At 39.9% G+C, this 21,008-nt stretch overlaps 1 protein-coding gene across 6 annotated transcripts in view; it reads right to left on the bottom strand.

Annotated features, from left to right (window-relative positions):
• LOC124152171 (supervillin-like) overlaps positions 1–21,008 on the bottom strand; it is a 180,564-nt gene that overhangs the window by 97,722 nt on the left and 61,834 nt on the right. For all 6 annotated transcript variants that reach the window (XM_046524995.2, XM_046524998.2, XM_046524997.2 and 3 more), the window contains exons 3-4: positions 18,111–18,537; positions 11,664–13,802 (exon numbers count right to left, since the gene is read on the bottom strand). In XM_046524995.2, the coding sequence (XP_046380951.2) occupies positions 11,664–13,802; positions 18,111–18,463 (2,492 nt within the window). In that variant the 5' untranslated portion in view covers positions 18,464–18,537. The remainder of the gene's footprint in view (positions 1–11,663; positions 13,803–18,110; positions 18,538–21,008) is intronic.

Consider the following 21,008-nt stretch of genomic DNA (forward strand, 5'->3'; position numbering starts at 1 on the left):
TGCTTATACAGGTGTTTTTGTGCTGTACAAGCACACCAGGTAGATGCACCAAGACCAGCTCTTCCAGGTCACTGACGCATACAGTTGGCAGCTAGTTCCTACTTTGTCAGACCTTACAGGACTGACATTGAAACTTGACAGTGTTCAACATTAAGCTTGAAAGCCGCTGTCATAACCCAAGTGTTGATTGTTAGAGATTGAGGGGTCCCTAGATTAAAATATTATAGGAGCAAACCTCAAGGATCCAAGGAACCTCTGTAACTTAAAACACTACTTGGAAATGAAAAATCCTTGACTTTGCATGTGAATTTATTTCTAACCAAACGGTGTTAGAGCAATTCAGTCACATTTGGCAGCAGCTCCATTCCCAACCTTTTCCTGAATGCCCCATGATCTTCCTAACAGAAACTTTTTATCCTGTACTATTTCAACATCACCAAATCAGCTGACAGCGGACCTCACTAATATCTATCTGTATTATAGTTGATCCCCATAATGCTGGTCGCACAACTTGGTCCTATAAGTCTATCTTCCTTAATGAAAGTTCTGTGCCTCCATATAGATCCCATCTTCCCGAGGCAAGTGAGTTAACTGACTGCAAAAGTCCAGTTTCGAACCTTGCCAAACTACGCTGGAATTTTGTGGCTTGATCAACAGTGGTTCTCACTGGTTATGTCCCTCCTACTGACAAATCTAATTCCATCTCTCATTTCACATGCATTTGTCGCAAACAAAATGGTAACTCCAGTCAATATCTGACCGATAATCAAGATCTATATTGTAATATAACGAGTCTTACCTCACAAAGTGCATTAAATAACTTGAGCACCTTGATTAAAAACATGGAAAGATTTGGAAAATATCTGTTTACACAGATATCCTTGGATAGTATACATGCTCTGCAAATCCTGCAATCAACCAAAATCTGCACAGCAGATGTCATGTAGTTGGATTTCGTTAATAGTCAGTCAACTCCCATGTATGTATAATTAATAACAAAATTATAAGTACTTCCAGATTAATTACATCACTTCTCGTTCGGGAAAACATATGCCAAATGAATTAACAACTGTGAAACATATAGGCTTCTATGCGCATCAATATGGATCCATATAGATCCTACATAACAAAGTTACTACCCTTTCCAGAATAACAACATCACTTCTGTTTTGGGAAAACATGATCAAAGAACAAATGTTGACCACTTCAGTACTACTTTCTTCTAGCTACTACTAGCTACATTAATAATATTGTTATATTAACTGGTCTCAAGGTTCACACTTGCCCCTACAGGGGCTGCCTAATTATCTAAAGTAACTAAATTGCTGGAGTAAAAACCTTGTAGTTGGACAAACATGTTTTTACTTACAAAACAAATAATTATTTTCTAAGATATATATGGATGTTTGCTTGTTGTTCAGCGCTGCACTGGGCAATGTATTCCAGCTATGTCATGGCAGCATGTAAATGATCAAGACCAGATCAAATGAAATCAAGACAACTGATTGATGGAGGAATGTCCCCCCACCTTCAGGGTACAATAACACCAGCAGATCCATATAGTCTGCTCTTACAACAAGCACAGGTGACTGGGGACCAATTCAAATGATCTAATCATGTATTGCAATCTTGAAAATATTATGCAAGAAAATACAACACACCTGAAAACATTTCTTCCATCATTTTATAGATATTTTTCTTGGTGAAAAAATCTCAAACTAAAAACATTTCAGATACCAAAACTAGTTCAAGCTCCAAATGCTGATAGTAGACAGATGCAGAAAAAAGCTTGATTGGTTTTAAAGAGCAAAGCATTTGACAGAAATCATTAAGCTGAGAAGTATATATTACACAGCCTATATATCACACAACTAGAATCATTCCTTACATAGTTTGTCATTACATCTAAACAAACACTGACCAGCTGCTCTGATTACATTCAGCATCCAAACTGAAGTTCATCTCACAGAAACTCATGTGTTTTACTCTCTCTCCCTCCAAGTCAATTAAAAGCAGTCTGGATAATAACCATGTTAAAAGAGCTAGGTCTCCTTATCTGAAGTGCTGACATGTGATGTAAACAACAGTGACATGGACAACCCTGCAGGGTAAGCCATCCTGTAGCTGTACAAGCAAATCGGGAACATTTTGCATACAGGTGTGATTGGAATTAATTGTTTACAGGATAAAGTGGGTTATCTCTTTTCAGTTTAAACATCCTCTGAACTTGAGTACAGATGTGAGGTACACAGCAACCTTATAGACAACTGAGAATACTTGCAAGTTTTACAAGGCACTAAAAAGTCATGTGTCTAAAGGTTAACATGACAGAACATTGGGAGAAGTTCCCACGAGTATTTGGATTACTTGCAAAATGCCACTTACATGGAAACAGTAGAGATGACATTTTGTCAAGTATATCCCCATATTCCGATAAAGTCTATCTTTCACACATTATTTCATGAATCATAAAATAAGGCGTTTTACATTTAATATGTTTGTAGAGTCTCAGTGCCAAACAAACACCTTACATGGAGCAGGAGACTTCCCATGTGTTTTCAAAATTACCAAAAAAGTTAAATATAAAAACAACTAAAATGACCAAATTACATGTCACAAAACATGCATAAATGAACTTAATCACATACATATAATTCTTCACAATTTATAATGCTCCAAACTTTCAACAAATTTGAACATAGAGAGATAAATAATCAGCTAGACATATTTGCCCCCAGTGTATGTGCCAACTATTACATAAAGGTCATCAACACACCCAGCTATGACGTAGAGAGCAGGGGGTCCGCCTGGACCCCACACCACCAAGTTCACATAACACTACCCCCACAACTCTCACACATGCCCTCTCCTCCACCCAACATGTAAGGATAAGCTGCCATTGTAATTACATGCCTGACAATACCTACAGCTGAAGCAAAGATTCCAAAATGCAACATTACCAGTTTCCCATGGCGATGGAATCGACTGGCTAGATACAGACCAAGGAATTGCCTTATTCCGTATTGCCAGAGGTGTACAGACTATGCAAGATGCTAGCACTTCTGTGATCAAGTTTCCTTCAGTGCAGGGCTGTATTGTCAGGTAGTGTTGGAGAGCCTGCTACTATAATGGTCCCTCACCAGGCCAGCCTTTGACCTGTGTTTACATCTAGTATTTGTCTGTCTTGCTTAACGGAGCGAAATAAATACCTGTACAGTAAAAGTCCAAAAGCAAAAGGAATATGTCAGACACTTCACCTGCTGAATGAGTTCAAGAGAAGGTTAAACTGGATTGTTTTTTGCTGCATAAATATTATCTTGAATACACATACAGTTTATTTGATGCACAACATATTAGATTATGATGTCAGGTGTTTAGGGAACATGCCACATTGGCTATCGTGAGAAGAGGGGTTAGGTTTCCACTTGTATCAAATTATTGAGATAACATTCCACCCTGGTCACGCTCCAGTCACCTCACCTGTGACAGACAATTACCTGCCGATTTCACCTGTGTCACCGGACTATAATCACTTAATAGGTAGACATTGTTAACATATGACTACACAGTATATTGTCAACTTATTGAGGTTCTTTCCCTCTGGAATTCAGTGTCATTGTGGTCACTGCCATTTGAAAAGAAAGATTATATATATATACCCTTTTGAACAGTTTACAAGATTTAATTCACGTTTTAAACAAGTGTCATCAGAAGATGACATAACCATCCCGATCTGGTTATTCGGCGACTTATACCCCACTCTTGGTTCATTGCCATTGGATACCTTCAGTTTAGTGAAGACAATTATAATGTTGTTCAGTACTTTTGAAAATCCCAAATCATCATAGGGCATGAATTCACCACTCATCTAGAAATATTCAACGATTTCCTCTGAAAACAAGCACTACTCTCACTTTTACTAAGAGTTCAACTTGTTGTCATGAAAACCAAACAAAACTGAAAAATAAAATATCCCAAATCATCATAAAGGCACTGGTTCACCAATAGACTGATCGGAAATCAACTTTCAAATAACTTTGACCACAATAACTATATCTGATTAATTATGAGATAAAACATGTTTAACACTTAGAAGATTATGGCCTATAAGGTGTTGGTCATCTTGTTCTATACAGTTCAGACGAATGGCCAATGTTATGGCCTATCAATGTACAGAAACAGATTTCATATTTCCTAAACCTGAAAGCAAACTTTCTCAATTCCCCAGCCTGGCTCAAAGACAACAGAAATAATGTTGCTCTGCACGAGACTAGTCTGTGTGAGGAACACAGCCTCTCCAGGACGACCACCACTTCTAGAGGTTTACTGTAAGTCTGAGCATGTAATTACAAGTATGAGCATACTTCCACTTTTTACCAGATCCATAGCTGAGAGATTTGTCATAGTTAGCTTGGTGGAATACCAGCTCTACCAACTGCTCAAGGTGGGTTCAACTAAGTACTCTATGTTTTCATCAAAGCTGAAGAGATGGGACTATTATACTTTGACCAATAGGAATAAATAAAAGAACAAGAAATCAAACAACAGTTTACAGTCCAAAACAACATTGCTCCAAAGATATATTTAAAAACCGTTAGTCTTATTAAAGATTGGCTCAACCGTTGGCACCGTTAGTCGAACCTTACATGATGATCCTGATAATTCCATACCAACATGACCAAAGGAGCTCTTTTCACATCTTTCATTGTATAATTATGAGACAAGATGTAGAAAAATAATCACATAAAAATTATCGATACATGTGTCATATTAAACATATTTTTCAGATTAAAAACGATGTTTCATTGGTCTGTTTTCAGTCGTACAAATGGGTATCTCATACCTCTAGTCGCACGTTAAAAGGAAGCCAGAAGCTGGAATGTAAACAATAAACTTGTTTCCGTCCGGTTGCGCACGCACCTCCCTATGATATGTCACAAATCTCGAAGAATAAGCCATCAAGCAGGACTGGACTGGATTACTTCCCAGTGGGGATGGCTGGGTGGGAACGTACGACTGAAAACAGACCAATAAAACATCGTTTTTAATCTGAAAAACCCATGTTTTAGTCTGTTTTCAGTCGTATAAATGGGTAGAATTCGACGGAACACTGGAAGGAGGGTCGGGGAAGTAATCAGGAAGTGACCTATTTCATGTCGAATGTACCAAGTTCCTCACCCCTGTAGTGACAATAGAACATTCGACCAGATGCACGGACGAGAAAAATTGTTTATCACGAATGCACAGCATGGTTAATGCTCATCGACACACAACTAACTATCGATGCGACAGGACAACTGCACGCGTCAGTTGAACTGCGATCGAAGTGGTCGACGTATAGTTTAGTTACAGATAACACGCAGTATACAAGGTAACTAAAACAGCATGTGTAATGCTCTTCGACCCACAAGTAAGTATCGATGCGACAGGACAACTGCACACATCAGTTGAATTGCGATCGAAGTGTGGTCGGCTTATAATGTAGGTACAGAACGACTCGTCGTATCCAAGGTACTGAAAAATAGCATGGTTAATGCTCTTCGACACACAACTAATTATCGATGCGACAAGACAACTGCACACGTCAGTTGAATTGCAATCGAAGTGTGGTCGGCGCATAATTTAGGTACAGAGCAACTCGCAGTATACAAGGCAACTAAAAAATACGAGCAGTACTATAAAGTATGGGAAGACGATGCATACACCGAATAACCATAATAAAACAGCCGAAGTACTGCATGCAACAACAAAAACAGAAGAATGCGTTCATTCACCAACAGTTTTTATTGTAACCTGCGAAGAGATCTACTTGAGGCAACCAGAGTCGATCTGTCAGCAGATGAAAAACTGTCGGGTGGATCATCCACTCCGTGGGAGACGGCCTCGATGGTCTCGACAGGGCGTCGACTATCACATTCTTGGCCCCCGGGATGAGACGGGCGCGTACGCCCATGTCTAAGGGTCCTCACTTCTGCCCCCGCTGGCTCTGTCCCCCCTTGGGATAATTGGAAAAGGAGACCTGGCGACCTTTTCTGTCCGCATCACTCTCGCGGGACGGCTGTCGAGGCGTGTCCCTACGAAAGGCCTGTTGCACATTCTCGTTTCTATAATGACGTCGTGGAGCGTTCGAAACCGGTGGCTGCCTGGACATGTTGTGTGAAGCCGAAATGATGATGTCACGCTCGGCTTCCTTGGAGTACTTGTCCAGAACATCGTTGGTACGACCGTCAAACAACTGTTGCGATGACCACGGGGCCCGTAAGAGTGTCCTGCCATGACGATCAGGTAGGTCAGTGCAGGCGATGTAACCATGACGACTCGCCGTAGTAATCTGGGACTGGGCGAGGACGTCCGAGATCCACTGTTGCATACAGGTGAGGATTGATGGCACCGTCCTTTCGTCCTCGTCGAGGGGGTCTTTCTCCTCAAAGTACACTGAGAGGGCCTCAATCGCTGTCGACAGCATAGCAGGCGGTTGTAGCTGGTGACGAACAGCAGTGTCCATGGATTCCAAATGCCTGTCTTCTACTAGAATCTTGGAGGGCGCTGGTGTCTTGAAGAGTAGCCCCCAATCCAAGTCCCTACTCATGGGTGACGAAAACGGCATGCCATAGATCGGGTAACTAGATTGACCAGGCGGCTTGTTGAAACTCTGTCCCGGTAGAGCAGAGGCAAAGTTCTGGTCCATATCATGAGCCATGGCTCTGAAGACATCGGGAGGTGAAAACTGAAGAGACTGTGGCGTATCTCCGACTTTAAAGCCAGCACGCGTCGGTTTGTCGGCATCATTTAATAACTCAGGCAGAAAGTTAGATAGCCAAGCAAACAACTCAATGTCTTTGGGAGGCCTAGGAGGGCTGTCGTCACAATCCATCGTCGACGTCGATTGTGTAGGCGTAGATGAAGGAACTGGTGTACTGGTCGATGGTCCATGGACCTCCGACGTAGTCGAATCCTTCTTGGTCGACGCCGTCGAGGCGAGTACCGCCGCCGTGATCTGAGCTATCAAAGTCGGGTCGATAGGAAAGTGAGACGAGGGTATCGATCGGTCATCAGCTCGAAGACGCTGATCTCCAAAAAACTCCCTTTAAGAGCGTCGCACGTCCCTGTGGGGGCGAGGGCTACGATTTCTAACTGTAGAAGTACTACGATCCCCATCGTAGTTATCGTCCGAAACGAACTCACGACGTCCACGAAGGCGACGAACGTCCTCGTGTCGTCTCTCGACGAGGCCCTCGACCTGTCGTCCCGTGAATGGGAACGACTTCTAGAGGGATCTGTGTTCACTGTCGACCCGCACGACGTTCCTATCGCCGTTGGTAGGACGAGAGACGGACCGACTGGGGACCGTAGTCCCCTCGTGGTCCTCGTCACCACCCGGTCCCGTCGTAACAGGGGTGGCTGAGTGACGCTCTCGATCAACCGATTGACGATCAGTCGTGCAGGTAGTATCAACAGCAGGCGAACGGTCACGTGTCTTGTCGAAAACATAAGTTGACTGAGGCGGGTCTTTATCAACTGATTTCTTGGGTGTGGCCGACGCGCCACCCCCAGGGCCAGATGTAGAGGGTGCAGAGTCCAAGGATCCACCCGATGACCTTCTCTGCTTGTAGCGCTGGTCAGTAGCCCGCTTCGCCAACGCACGAAGATACAAGTTAAAGTGGATAGAAGACAAGTGCTCACATTCTTTACAACGTTTATCCCACAAACACGTTGAAAACCCGTCCTTAATTATGCAGGAAGGACAATACTTGTGAGGATCTACTTTAGACAGTTTTCGTTGACACGAGGCACAAATGCCCAACATGTTGCCACGTGTATAATCAAGTCAAACAGTGAAACACGTGTTGAACACAAACAATGGATTACCAAGGATTACATTCCAGGAGTCTACAGGGAAGACATATTATCATTACTTTATTAGAACAACAACTGTAGACACACGATAAGTACTAGTAGACAACAAACTAGCAGTCTATCGCGAAAAGTCCTTCTCGAGCGACCAGCTCAGAGGCGCGCTGAGAGATTTGTGGCATATCATAGGGAGGTGCATGCGCAACCGGACGGAAACAAGTTTATTGTTTACATTCCAGCTTCTGGCTTCCTTTTAACATGCGACTAGAGGTATGAGATACCCATTTGTACAACTGAAAACAGACTAAAACATATATTTGTTCATTTTAAAATAATTTTATTCAGATAAAATTGATGCCTAACAGGTATGATCTTGTAGAAGAGGTGCGAGTGCTTTTTTCAAATAAATACTATTGTACAAATCCCGATTTTCCAACTATGAATGAAAATAGGATTAGATATATATTAGTTGATATACCTCAGGGATTGATTTAGGCCGTGATTCCACGTTATTCTCGCATAGTTGTCATAGATATCGTATCAACATTCATTCAGCACAATTGAAAATCGCTTACATCTTTCAATAGCTTTATCTGAATTGACACTCTCACTGAATTGACATGTTGTATTGCTTGAATAAAAGTATCTACCAGGGATAATTCTAGGTCTACATTTTCAAATACAATGAGTCACTTTAACATTGTGCTGTATGGGCGTACCTCGGGAATATCAAACAATAGTTATCATTTTTAGTAATTCTAAGAATACTACCTCTATAATATTTGCCATAAATCCTTTATTTTGGCTTTAGTCACCCTATCTAAATTTTCAGATTTTCAACAGACGTCCTCTTCACTGTCAATTACCCACAATTAGTTGTGCCCGAATAGCACTATAGCAACCCAAGCTATGACATGCGTAATGGCGGGAAACCTCACTTCTTTCCAACATCTAACCACTAGAGGTAGATGAATTAGGGAGGTGGGTGGGAGTACTCTTGATGTAATAGAGGTAGTAATCTTAGAATTATTAACAATGATAACTACTGTTCAATAATTCTTGCGAATCCTCTACCTCCATTACATCTTTTCCAGAATATACCAGAGGGACCTGGCAGAATCTGCCTCTCGTAACTCCCTCTGTTATTGACAGTAATCCTCTTCTGGAAACCATTTAATCACTGATTCTAATCCTGACCCATGATAATTTCCCCTGAAATTTCTCTTGAGGACTTGAAAATCAGAATGCATCAAGAATCAGTCAAATATGTGATACCTTCACTAGAATCACCGTTATATTTGCTGATCTTGTTTGTAATAATGACATCATTTCTGGTCCATTTCCACCAAATGACGTCATTTCCTGTTGAAAAAAATGGATTTGTGACAATATTTCCGGTGCTGGCGTCACTTTCGGTTTGACCTCACTTCCAGTTCTGATGCAACTTCCGGTCTGTCACCTCCTCTTTATTGGATAATGACTTCTCTTATGGTCTATTTCTACCAAAAGACGTCATCTCCTGATTAGTTGGTTGGTTGGTTTTTTGTTTAACGCCGCACTCAGCAATATTCCAGCTATATGACGGCAATTCTCCTGATTAGATTGACCTTGTACTGCTATTTCCAGTGATGACGTCACTTCCGGTTTCTATCTCTTACGTCTCTGACAACACTTCTGGTCATCTGAACCTAGTTCTTGGAGCAGTTGATACTCAAGGTGCTCTTAATCCATCTTACACCTAATAGACAAGATAATCAAGGGTGTACCCACCCTCTGATGTTGCTGGTGTTGGATCCTACCTTCCCTCAGCCCCCCCATCCCCCCCCTTTTTTTTCGATAGAAGAAGGAAACTATTTTTCTATAGAAAGAGGAAACTATTGGTGGATGATAGTTTGCGTTGCGACCATTGGCCCAATGGAATATATGCCCTCTGGGTCCGGCTGCATGTCATGCGCAAGTAAAAGCTGTTGAAGGTGTTTTGTGAGTAAGACAGTAAGACACCACTTATTCCACCGAAACAGATATCCATGAAGTGAGACTCGTGGCAAGGGCTCCGGTTTTTATGAGCCGAGCAGGATCCAATGGGGAGTGGAATTCTGTGCCTGCGTATAACTGTAATGGTAGACTTAAGTCAACCCGCTATCGTAGCCTTGGTGATGTCCTTGTTGGAATGAGGCTTGCACGATATGAAAAGTCTCCTTCGATGGCATCTATGTGGGTCTGTTGACGAGAGGTAGAATTCATTGTGCAGTACAGAGTGAAGTGCCGTTCTGTAACCTTCTATCATTCCTTGTCGGAACTTATTGTCCTGGGTACCGTTGTATAACGGGACCTTTGCGCTAAGGTGAACGCAGCTCCCATACATTAACATAGACTTACGACAGTCTTAGTGCTAAGGTTGTTTTGTACAACAGTGCCCTGACGTAGATGTAGTAGAAAGTCTGCTATCATAGGGATAGAGATTGTATTAGTTATAATCCCTTGTCGTCTTCTCCACAAACTTATCCCATCTATTGTCATGTATGAGCATGATGAGGGAGGATGAAGGTCTCCATGATTTTGCCACAGCTTCAGATTTCATCTGATACGGTCAGACACCCGGTCTTTGATACAGTACACACTACAGAAAGCACTGGAATGTAAATGATATATTTTTTGCCAACAAACTGTAACACCATTTACAACAGTCGCTTTTTCATATCATCACTTGAATATATTAAATTACGATCTTAACAGACATCGTCAAAGACCTAGAAATTGTTTATCCCCTGCATGCCAAGGAAATGTACAGCTGATGGTGGTAAACATGCCTTCTGAATGATCTTCATGAACAGAAATATAAATACTAATGTATTTTTTTGTTGATACTATTGCTAATATTTTTAAATATTAACAGTGGAATAATTAATGTTCGAAAATATTGGCGGATATATCTATATAATCTAGTAACATTAATTGCAAAATAATTCGGTTTCAACGGTAATACAGTCTCCACTTTGTGAAAACAAAATGTCTCTGAAAATTTGCAAAATCTCATCACACGCCAAAAAAACTCATTGCTTTTGGACCAGGGGAGATTTTCTCTCATAGGTAAATATTTCCAGGATAATCCTTGTACCTATGTCATCTTTCTCCAACATTGCCAAATACATGAAACATGCTATGACGTCAAACAAAAAAGTGTCAAACCTTAAGTAATTCATTACATTTCATGATGAGGCAAGTACTCAATTAGTAATGGCGCAACATTAGTCAAATTACACTTACACAATCAAGTGAATGATGGAATCTAAGGACTAATGAACATGTTAGATAGGGCCATCCATTTCATGATAACTTCCTTTGTTATATATTTATGTCATTCAAATATTAGGCAGTATTTTATTCGCTCAGTTTTCATATACGAAATATGCTCTTTAAATTACGCATAACAAAATCTTGCACAACATGTGACTGTTTTATAAACCAGTTTAATTTGCAGTTAATTTTCCACCTTCAGACAGGAGATTTTATATACTACATCTCTGCCTAATTTTATAGTCAGAGGTAGACCCAGTGCAGCAAGAACAAAATTCTCCCACAAGGTTCAATTTTTAGAACTTATATAAATGTGTGTCATAATAAAAGCTCATTATACAGGAGATTAAACCAATCCTTGCAACAACTTGATACACTCATCAGTAAAAGACATAATATACTGTGATTAGACAACCTAGCTAGACTTCGGATTCAAGTCATCACACAGTTAATAAACACCCTTATTGAGTTACAAGTAGCATGAACCAAGTCAGATACTAAGTTAAACTCACCTTTTAGCTGTTTCCTCTTTCCCATCCTCATCCACTGAAGATTTCTTGCTCATGGATTTCTGGAGGTGACGTCTTCTCAAGGATTTTCTAGGTTTATCATTCTTGAAAGACTTTGAAGCATTGGAAGATGAGGAACCAATCTCTGACTCCATATCTACATCTGATAAGAATGCAGCATTTTTCTTTAACAAATCATCCAGTGGATCAGGGGAGAGGGGCATCCGTTCCCCTCCGACAATCTTTGTTGGAGTTTTCAGTGGAGAAAGAGTTTTTGATGCAGTAGTCTTTTCTGACTTTTCAGTTCCTGCTTTCTCAGATGATTTTTGGTAGTCAGCTGATCTGTCCTTAGCTCCGAAAGTCTTCTTTTCAAGAAGTTCTCCCCTTCTTGCTATCTGTTTCAGTTTGAGTTGATCAAGCGCACTTGATGCAAGCAGGGTTTCTGACCCCAAACTTTCCAAGTTGGGGTCACTATGTGACGTGCGAGTGACATCACTTTGTGATCTTCGTACTGATTTTGATGTTGATATTAGTGTCTTTTCAGATATTGATCGACTTTTGACATCTAACTTTGACCCTTCATCTTCTGAAGATCGATTATCACCAGAAGAGTGACGATTTGAAGCAGTTCTGTCTACATCCAGACGATCACGGCTACGTGACTTGTTCCTGGTTTCATCTCTGGACCTGCTTGAAGACTGTTTCGTTGTTTCTGCCAAACTTTTATCTTCTCTTAATGAAGATGACCGTTTCACGGTAGCGCTTACACCTAATTTGGCATTCAGAGATGTGTCTTTGCGAAATCTTGCCTCATTTTCAGATATGCCACTGTCACTGGAAACAACTTCGGGTTTTGTTTTAGAGGCAACACCACCAACTGATATGTCTGCTCCTGATATGTCTTGTCTGAAACTGGGTATTTCAGGTAGACGTCTTCTATGCGTCTGTCCATCAGCATGACTGGATGTAGCACCTTTGCCATCTTCAGATCTCTCCTCTGAGCTCTGCCTCTGGGAACTCGCTGCTAGAAACAAAGACGGTCTAGCAACCACTCCTGAACCTTCTGAATCACTATCCAACTGTTTAGTAAGATTAGAAATGGCAGCAAGTTCCTTTCGACGCTCTTCCTTATATTTTGCAATTCGTTCAGCGCGTGATGCCCTTTCTTCAGATTTCTCTCGAATCTTTTCATTTACATCTTCTTTTTCTTCAGATTGATTTTCCCGCTGGAAACGACGAAAACTTCTAGTTGGAGTGCTACTCTCTTCTTTGGTAGAAAAATCAGTGTCCTTCTCCTCAGATATGTTATGGCGTCTCCGATAGCTCGACTGCCTCACAAAAGTATCACTATCATCAGTGCTGTCTTTCAATGAGCCAGTCCTGTCTCTCCTTGATAGCCTATCTGTGGCATCAGGTTTGTCTAAACTTAGGTCCGAACTCAGAGAACCTTGCCCGAGTGCTCTCATTCGTCGCCATTCTGTCAATGCATCTTCCTTCGTATCAGTTTTTTCACCTTCTCTTGTTGTGTTTGAAGAATCATCTTTGGTACCACAGTCATCTGTAGCAGCCAGATCTTTCTTAGCTTCAGCACGCAACCGACGTCTCTCTGCTCGCTTTAGAATAGCTTCTGTTGTATCTGAGCCAGTGTCGTACTTGGACTCATATCTTGGTTTGGTTTCTGATATATCAGTATCTGTGTCCCGATGTCGCCGTGAATATCTACTAACTGACCTGTCCTCCTTGTCCTTGTCGCTATCTATTTCTGTTTTCGAATCATGGTATGTTCGGCCATATCTGCTGTATGTTCTGGTATCATCTTTCTTGTCATCTTTGTCACCTTCTGTCTTGGTATCCAGATATGATCGGGAATATCTGCGGTATGATGGAATCTCATCTTTGTTATCATCACTATCAGACTTTTTGTCCCGGTTCCGCTGTGACCTTCGACCTTCTGTGTTTCGAGTCAGAGAATCTTCCCTAGATTCTAATGAAGGTTCTGATGACAAACTAGATCGTGGGCTCCTCCCATTTGCTAACTCTGAGGAACGTGTTGGGATGCTGCTTCGTGGGGATGTGTATCCACTGCGAGAGTATCTGGACTCGGTTGTTGGTGATGAAGTACCATCACTTGGCTTTGAAGAGCTGAAACGAGCAGAGAATACATGAATGTTGAGCATATCATTGGATATTGTTGCTGATCAACATCAAAATAATCAAATTTACTTCAATAAAAGGATTACATTTCTTTTCATGTGCTGTGTCTTGGGAAAATCTCCATTTTATGTTACAAAATGAAAGGTAGAAACATACTGGCTGTCTTTTCTTCTTGAAATGTAGAAATGAATGAGTTGCTGACAGCCTTCGATCAACTTATTGTTTGTACAAACACATATAAGCATGATCAGGTAAGTGTCAGTGTTTTGAGTTTAAGCCCAAATGGATTTGAACGTTTTACACAAAAACATTATAATCTATAGCCCCCAAATCTACTGCAGAGGAATTTCAAAATAAATTAAGCTTTTATTAGTTAAATTTACTCAAACAAAATATACATTACTAGATCCACACTTCAGACTGGTAGCTAAAGCAACCGACAGTTCTATCAAGAATAAAGACTCAAGGGCTATATAGCTCACTTGCTTAAACTGTATTAGTATACAGAAAAACACAGATGCATTTTGTACAAAGACAAGAAAACTTGTCAAACACATGATATTTGTGGAAATAATAGCCATATACCAGATTTCAACACCAGTGCAAATGTCCATTGATCTAGTTAGATCAGAATATACTGAGACTAATTCCAAAATACATGGTCAGGCAAGTAAATTAAGGGTTTGTGTCACACAGAGGTAAAATGGTCAGAGCATGTGTTCATGTCACCCAATACACATTCTTGTAAATAGAAGCAGCACCTTCAACACCATTTCAAGAAGGCCCCAGAAATCATTACATGCCACCACACATTTCCAGTGGGATACCTTTACCTTCAGTTTGGTAAAATGCATGTACCATATTTTCTTGAGTATAGTGCACACCCATGTATAATGCGCTGCCCCCTCTAGCGGATTCAATATTTTGGAAAAAAAGAAATTTGAATATTATGCGCAGAAAAAAATTACACCATACCCCTTCAGCAAAGTCCAGCAAACGAACGGGTGATGAGAAACTTTGTCAGTACAAATTTGAAATTTGAGATAAAAAATCACCAGACATGTTGATTTACCGTTTAAATTGTATTTTTTGTTCTACTAGGCATTGTTTTATATCCAGGGATTAAGATTACCTTGTGTATTTTCTCGTAAACTAAGCCGTACACAGCAATCAGCTGTACACTCGTTTTCTTGGAATCTACCGGTGATTTGGTCAAGACACACCCAATGATATAACTTTACAGTATTTTTAATGCAAGGATCGGCAAAAATTGTTTCTGAAACTCTCTTTTTTTTTATCAGGAATAATATATTCCAATATCTTGTTAATTTAGATGCAGCTTTTACTAAACATATTTAAAATAATAATAACCCTAAGCGAAGCAGCTGATCGCTATTGCCGGGTATTATTTTTTACATGGAACCAGTCTGACCATTCACCGTCAAGGCTCCCGTGCACGTGATCGCGAGAATTACATGTTGACATAGAATCGTCCAACAAAAACAAATATGACTTTTAACGATTCAAAGTATGTCATTTATGATATATGTATCCATTCTCTGTCAACTAAAGTTCGTTTCAAGGCGTCAATAGCGATAATCTGACCTCGGTTGCTGTTAATAACGGTGAGTTGTGCGATCGGAACACACGATTTCGCCGAAATTAATTAAAACAATATTAAAAGGTATTTTGAATAAAATTAATGAAATAAGTTACAAACATAAGTCCAGAAATACAAAGAAAACTTTTTATAGCCAGACAGTGTAATTACATGAATAATTTGCGTACTTCAGTATGGATTTGTTGACATGGTATTTCCGGTGTTACGTGCTCACGGTAATGTCTTTCCATGGGGGGGAAAAAAACATCAAAACTCATAATTCGTGTATAATGCGCACCCCCTTCTGCACAGCTGTGTTTTTTGGAAAAAAGTGTGCACTATACTCAAGAAAATATGGTATACTAAAACATCAAACCAGGTTTAAGTACCCTGCCTACAGCTAACATAATGGGGAACCTTAAGGGATTTCTACTCTGACATCACTTCTGGTGTGGAAAGCACATGCCCATTGCATTGCAATATAAAACCATAAAGTCATATACCTCTCACTACCTTAAATAAGAATGTAACATGTACTTCAGATTGATTTATCTTGACCTCAATTTCAGCCAATCACATGCTTGAAACATGGTCACTAGCTCTTACAAAGATGTCATAAGATGTGATACAAACATAGAGAGTTAACAGTACACTGACTATGCAGACTTACCTTAACTAATCACTTCCTGAGGTATCATGAACATAACACTTTTTCAGCATATTACCTTGATAGTGAATATGACCTTCAATATTAGTTCATTCCCAAGGGCTAAACAGCATTAAAAACCCTTTTTTGTCTCCAGGATCAATTATATATTGCAGCAAAATTATAGCACATGCAACTCATTGAAAGTAGGTCCATGTGAAATATATAAAGTGTCCAAATAATATAAACACAACATTCGTGAGACTTATAAAATATATTTCTAAAAAAGGCCTTTCAACTCGATGTGGCAAATATACTACACCAATGACCATCAGCATGACCTTGACCTTATATGTAGGTGAATCATGTTAACCAAATGTCATTGGCCTTTGTCTTTGTTTCAAGAAAGGTGAGATAAAACATGAACATTGTAACATAGTTTAGCATCAGTTGTAAAGACCTGACAAGTGCTTGAAGAACAAAAACAGCAATAGCAAAAAGATCAACCTGTACCACAAATATGTATCTAAAGACTGTCACACATTTGTATACAATCGTGTAGCATAGTGGAACAAGTTTATACTACATTTGAGACTTTTATCCTCTGATCCATCAACTCTGAATCGCTGCTACCATCACTATTATTAGTTCCAAGAAAAGCGGAACGGTCTACATATGTCAGAAGTTCATAAACTTGATGCACTGCACACAATAAACCTATGTAGAATAACCAAATCCTCTCACCACTGCATAGAGCTATCAAAATGTTCATAGACACAGACAATAAGTGAGATGACACGAGTTCCATTGCAATCGGAAAACTGACAATCGACAAAACAGAGCAGAATATATCAATCAAGTTATTAATGTCTTAGTCTTCTTATGTGAAGTAATACAAATTTGTTGCCACAAGACAAATTTTCAAAGTAGGCAACCTCTAAATTTTTAATGGTAGACAAACTGAAAATCTAGGCATTTGGCAACCATTTTAGTCACAACTTTGAGGCCTGGTTATCCAATCAGAATCTCAGAAAATAGGATAACACACACACACTTTGTAATTATTGTTGGTACAACTATCTTCCAGCTGTTTTCCTTACTGGAACTAATACCATAACTAATATCATTAACAAACCAACATAATGTGCCATACACATAAGGGACATGCTGATATTAAACACAGGATACACACATCTCACCTTATCATAGTCAAAAGTACATTTGCACTAACCAATTTCAGGCATTGAGTTGCATACAAACTTATACTCAGGACCCAAGTATGAAGTCCTAATTAAGAACGTTGATGTAATGGATGATATCTATCTGTCAGTGGATCTCATATAACAAGCTTAACGAGCAGATAGTGAAATACTTCATGCACACGATAGGCCACAGGAGAGATGTGTATTACAGTTGTTAAAGTTGCACTGAAAGCTACTAAGATATTGCCTCAGCAGTTACAAGGTTGCAAGAGTAGCTTCCCTTTATCTACATGTAGATCACTTGCTACTGATGACACAGCTGGAATAATGCTGTCAACGTATGAAATCAAAATCACCTGCAGGAATATGCTACTTGGTACTTATTTTCAGTTTTTTAAATAGTAATGCATATAGACTTTATTTATTATTATAAGGTGTGAAGAGTTTTCTTGACACAGACAGGGCTCTACATTGACCTATAAAACTAGTGGTACAGAGGACCCCCAATCACTAATTACTTACTTTCATTAACAGGAACTTAATATTTCATGTAAAAGATTTGGTAAAAAAAAAATAACATTGCATTCCTCGGGAAGCAATATGTATTTTTTTTTGCATCAATTCTATACATTTGTGTGTACTGGTCGCATATGTTTGTATCGTTCAAAATCCTTCACAAATTATGATACACATTTCAGGCTTGTGAGTGAGTGATGTTGGTTGCCAACTTGGTCAGGCTTACCATAGGTACACGACAGTATTATACAGCACTTCTAGGAAGGTCATGAATCACAAAATTCAGTATCTTCATATAAAACACATATCCTTGCAAATCTCACCCTCCATACCTGTTTGTCCTGGTTAGCCTTGAACCTGTTTCGCTACTTCCATTCCGCGATGAGTAGGAGCTACTGTATGATCTTGTTGATGTTGGAGAGTAGGACGATGGTGTGCCTGATGTGTATGACCTTGAACTTGATGTGGGACTGGCATATCTACTCGATGTGGTACTGGTGCTACCACTGGTTCCATAGCTTCGACCACTATCATAACTTTTGCCCGAGTCGTACGTCCGCCCAGTTTCAAACCTCCTACCCGAGTCGTAGCTCTTGTAACTGCTTCCTGTGTCGTAGCTGCGTAGACTTGACTCAAAGCGACGTGATCCCCCCGTGTCGTAGCTACGCGAGCCGTAGCGTGACATACTGTTTCCACTCACATAGCTCCGTGGTACGACGTCACCAGTAAAGTGAGTGCTGGAGCTCCGGTGGGGGGAACCTTAAAACAAAATCAGTCTCATTTCAAAACATTATTAACCTTTGTACATCTGACAAATTAAACACGCAATTCCTACACAACAAGTCAATCAGTTTTACAACCTGAACAAGGCCACATCATGTTCACATTATACAAAACAAAGATTATTACTGTCAGTGGTTGTTAATGTAATCCAAGCGACCTGTAATTAGTCATCCACTAAGTTCCTGTTTCATTGTCTCATGATGAAGGGACTGGGGCAGCAATAAGCAGTGTTTTAGTATAGAATAAATTGATTATCTCCTGTCACCAAAAGACTCAGCATACTGAGGTGTCTAGCATGGATATTGATTCGTTATCCACAAGTGGTCAGGTATTTCCACATGTGAATGATGACGTATGAAGCATACACATAAAGATTATATATACAGCTGCTCTCTGGTAGCTATATTGAGCTTTGGACATACTTGTCAACCACTGGAATAAACACTGATTTCTCTTTTACAATACATTACAAGCACAGAAGGAAAACCCAAGATGCCTTCATTCTTCTGCTGTCTAGTTAATATTCTAGACAGAAGGTTGCTCTGTCTTATACTTGAGCTTGTAAATAAGTAGCCTCGGGGTGTCCATCCTGTTGCTCCCCCACTCCCCCCTCCACCAGTCCGATCAGATGCCTGCCTATATTGACACTTAGTCCCAGAAACAAACATATGTAAACATATATATATCTATATAGATATAGATATATATATATATATATATATAGATATATATATATAGATATAGATATATATAGATATATATATAAATATTCCAAATGACACCCAGAATAATCCATAATTTCAGGAGCCAAGGCAATCTAGACTTGCCAAATCATTCTTGAGTTGGACTTCTTTTTTTAATTTGTTACTCTAGGGTCTGAAAGAATCCAATGCCTGCCTGTACTTGACAGAGTTGCAGGAGTTACTACAGTCTGCTGTAGTCAAGCCAATGACTGAACTCTTCATGTGTAATCAAAGTGCTAAAAAACGAAAAGCACCCCGTATACATGCAAAGGCCTGACACCTGATGCACATGTAGTGGAAGGGTGTATAGTCATCAAAAAAGTTATCACACATTCAGTAGTAGTATTTCTAGATTGCAACAGTCTATTCTGAAAAAACATCACACATGACTGTCGATATCCCATACTTTTTTTAAAAAACTTAAGCGATGAGTATCAAATGCTCTCAGGCATATGAAAGTATGCTCACCTAACAAACCTACATCTCTGTCAAATCATCTTCCCAATTAATATTCATTCAAAGTTACAAATGCAACTCTGAATTTATTGACAAATATAGAATTTCCACAATAGAAAACTGGTACTCTGAAAGGTATTAAGGCTATACACTGGACAGTTTGTGCATCAGTCTTTTAAAAAATTTCTTGTTTTATGCTGTGTGAAATTTTCCTTGTCATTTAATATTTGTAAAATTGAAATCTATGATTGTTAACATCATATCCAAAAGTTAACCCAATCATGACACCTGAACACTGAACCTAATAACTGTAGTTTAGGCTGACAAGACTTCATGACAACTTTTCATATATGACATACACATGTATACATGGCATTGTCTGTTGATGGAGACATAACAGTGCGCCCATTGTGTGACTTCACACATGACAGATTTTACACACAAACACAATGTGATGTCACACATGTGACAATTACTACCAGGCTATTACTGAGTGTCAGAGTGAATGAACACAATATTGAGACAATAAATCTCTGAATGGCCACATTCATGGCTCTGCCTCATAACCATATACTTAAACACATGTACTAAAACCCATATTGCCTGGTTGCTTAGCACACACAAACAACTGGCATCTAATTGCTGTAACAGTATATCACTATAAGCGTGGTAAGTCAAGTCAAACGTTTCAACAGCTTATTACCAATAAGACATAGGGCATGCCTAACAGTACCCATAATTTATACCTACACAGACCACCTTAATCATTTCTCAAAATTGACATGTGATACAGCAAACAGTCATAAATATGACCTTCCCGGCCAATAAAGCAAATATTTACTGGCTCTTGCAAACTCGTATGACTCCATTTAGTTAATAACACAAAACCTTGACTCTCAGGGCACAGAAGACTACAGCCTTGAAGTCGTCAGAATAAATCTACATATTACATTCTGAGAGTGGGCCGCATTTATCCCCAACTCAACACCCAAAACGTGAGTGGCATGAGGAAGGCTACTTACACCCCAAGGTATAAATATCTGCAACGGCAACACTTGGCGATACATCCCGTGTCCTCTCACAGGTACAGCAGGGGACGCCTGGCGACACATCACTGTGTCCTCCCACAGGTACAGAAGGTAATACCTGACGACACATCTCGTGTGTCCTCCCACAGGTACAGCAGGTAATACCTAGTGACACATCTCGTGTGTCCTCCCACAGGTACAGCAGGTAATACCTAGTGAC

The sequence above is a fragment of the Haliotis rufescens genome, unplaced genomic scaffold (genome assembly GCF_023055435.1).
Source record: "Haliotis rufescens isolate VD_foot unplaced genomic scaffold, xgHalRufe1.0.p SCAF_4, whole genome shotgun sequence".
Classification (NCBI taxonomy): Eukaryota; Metazoa; Mollusca; class Gastropoda; order Lepetellida; family Haliotidae; genus Haliotis; species Haliotis rufescens.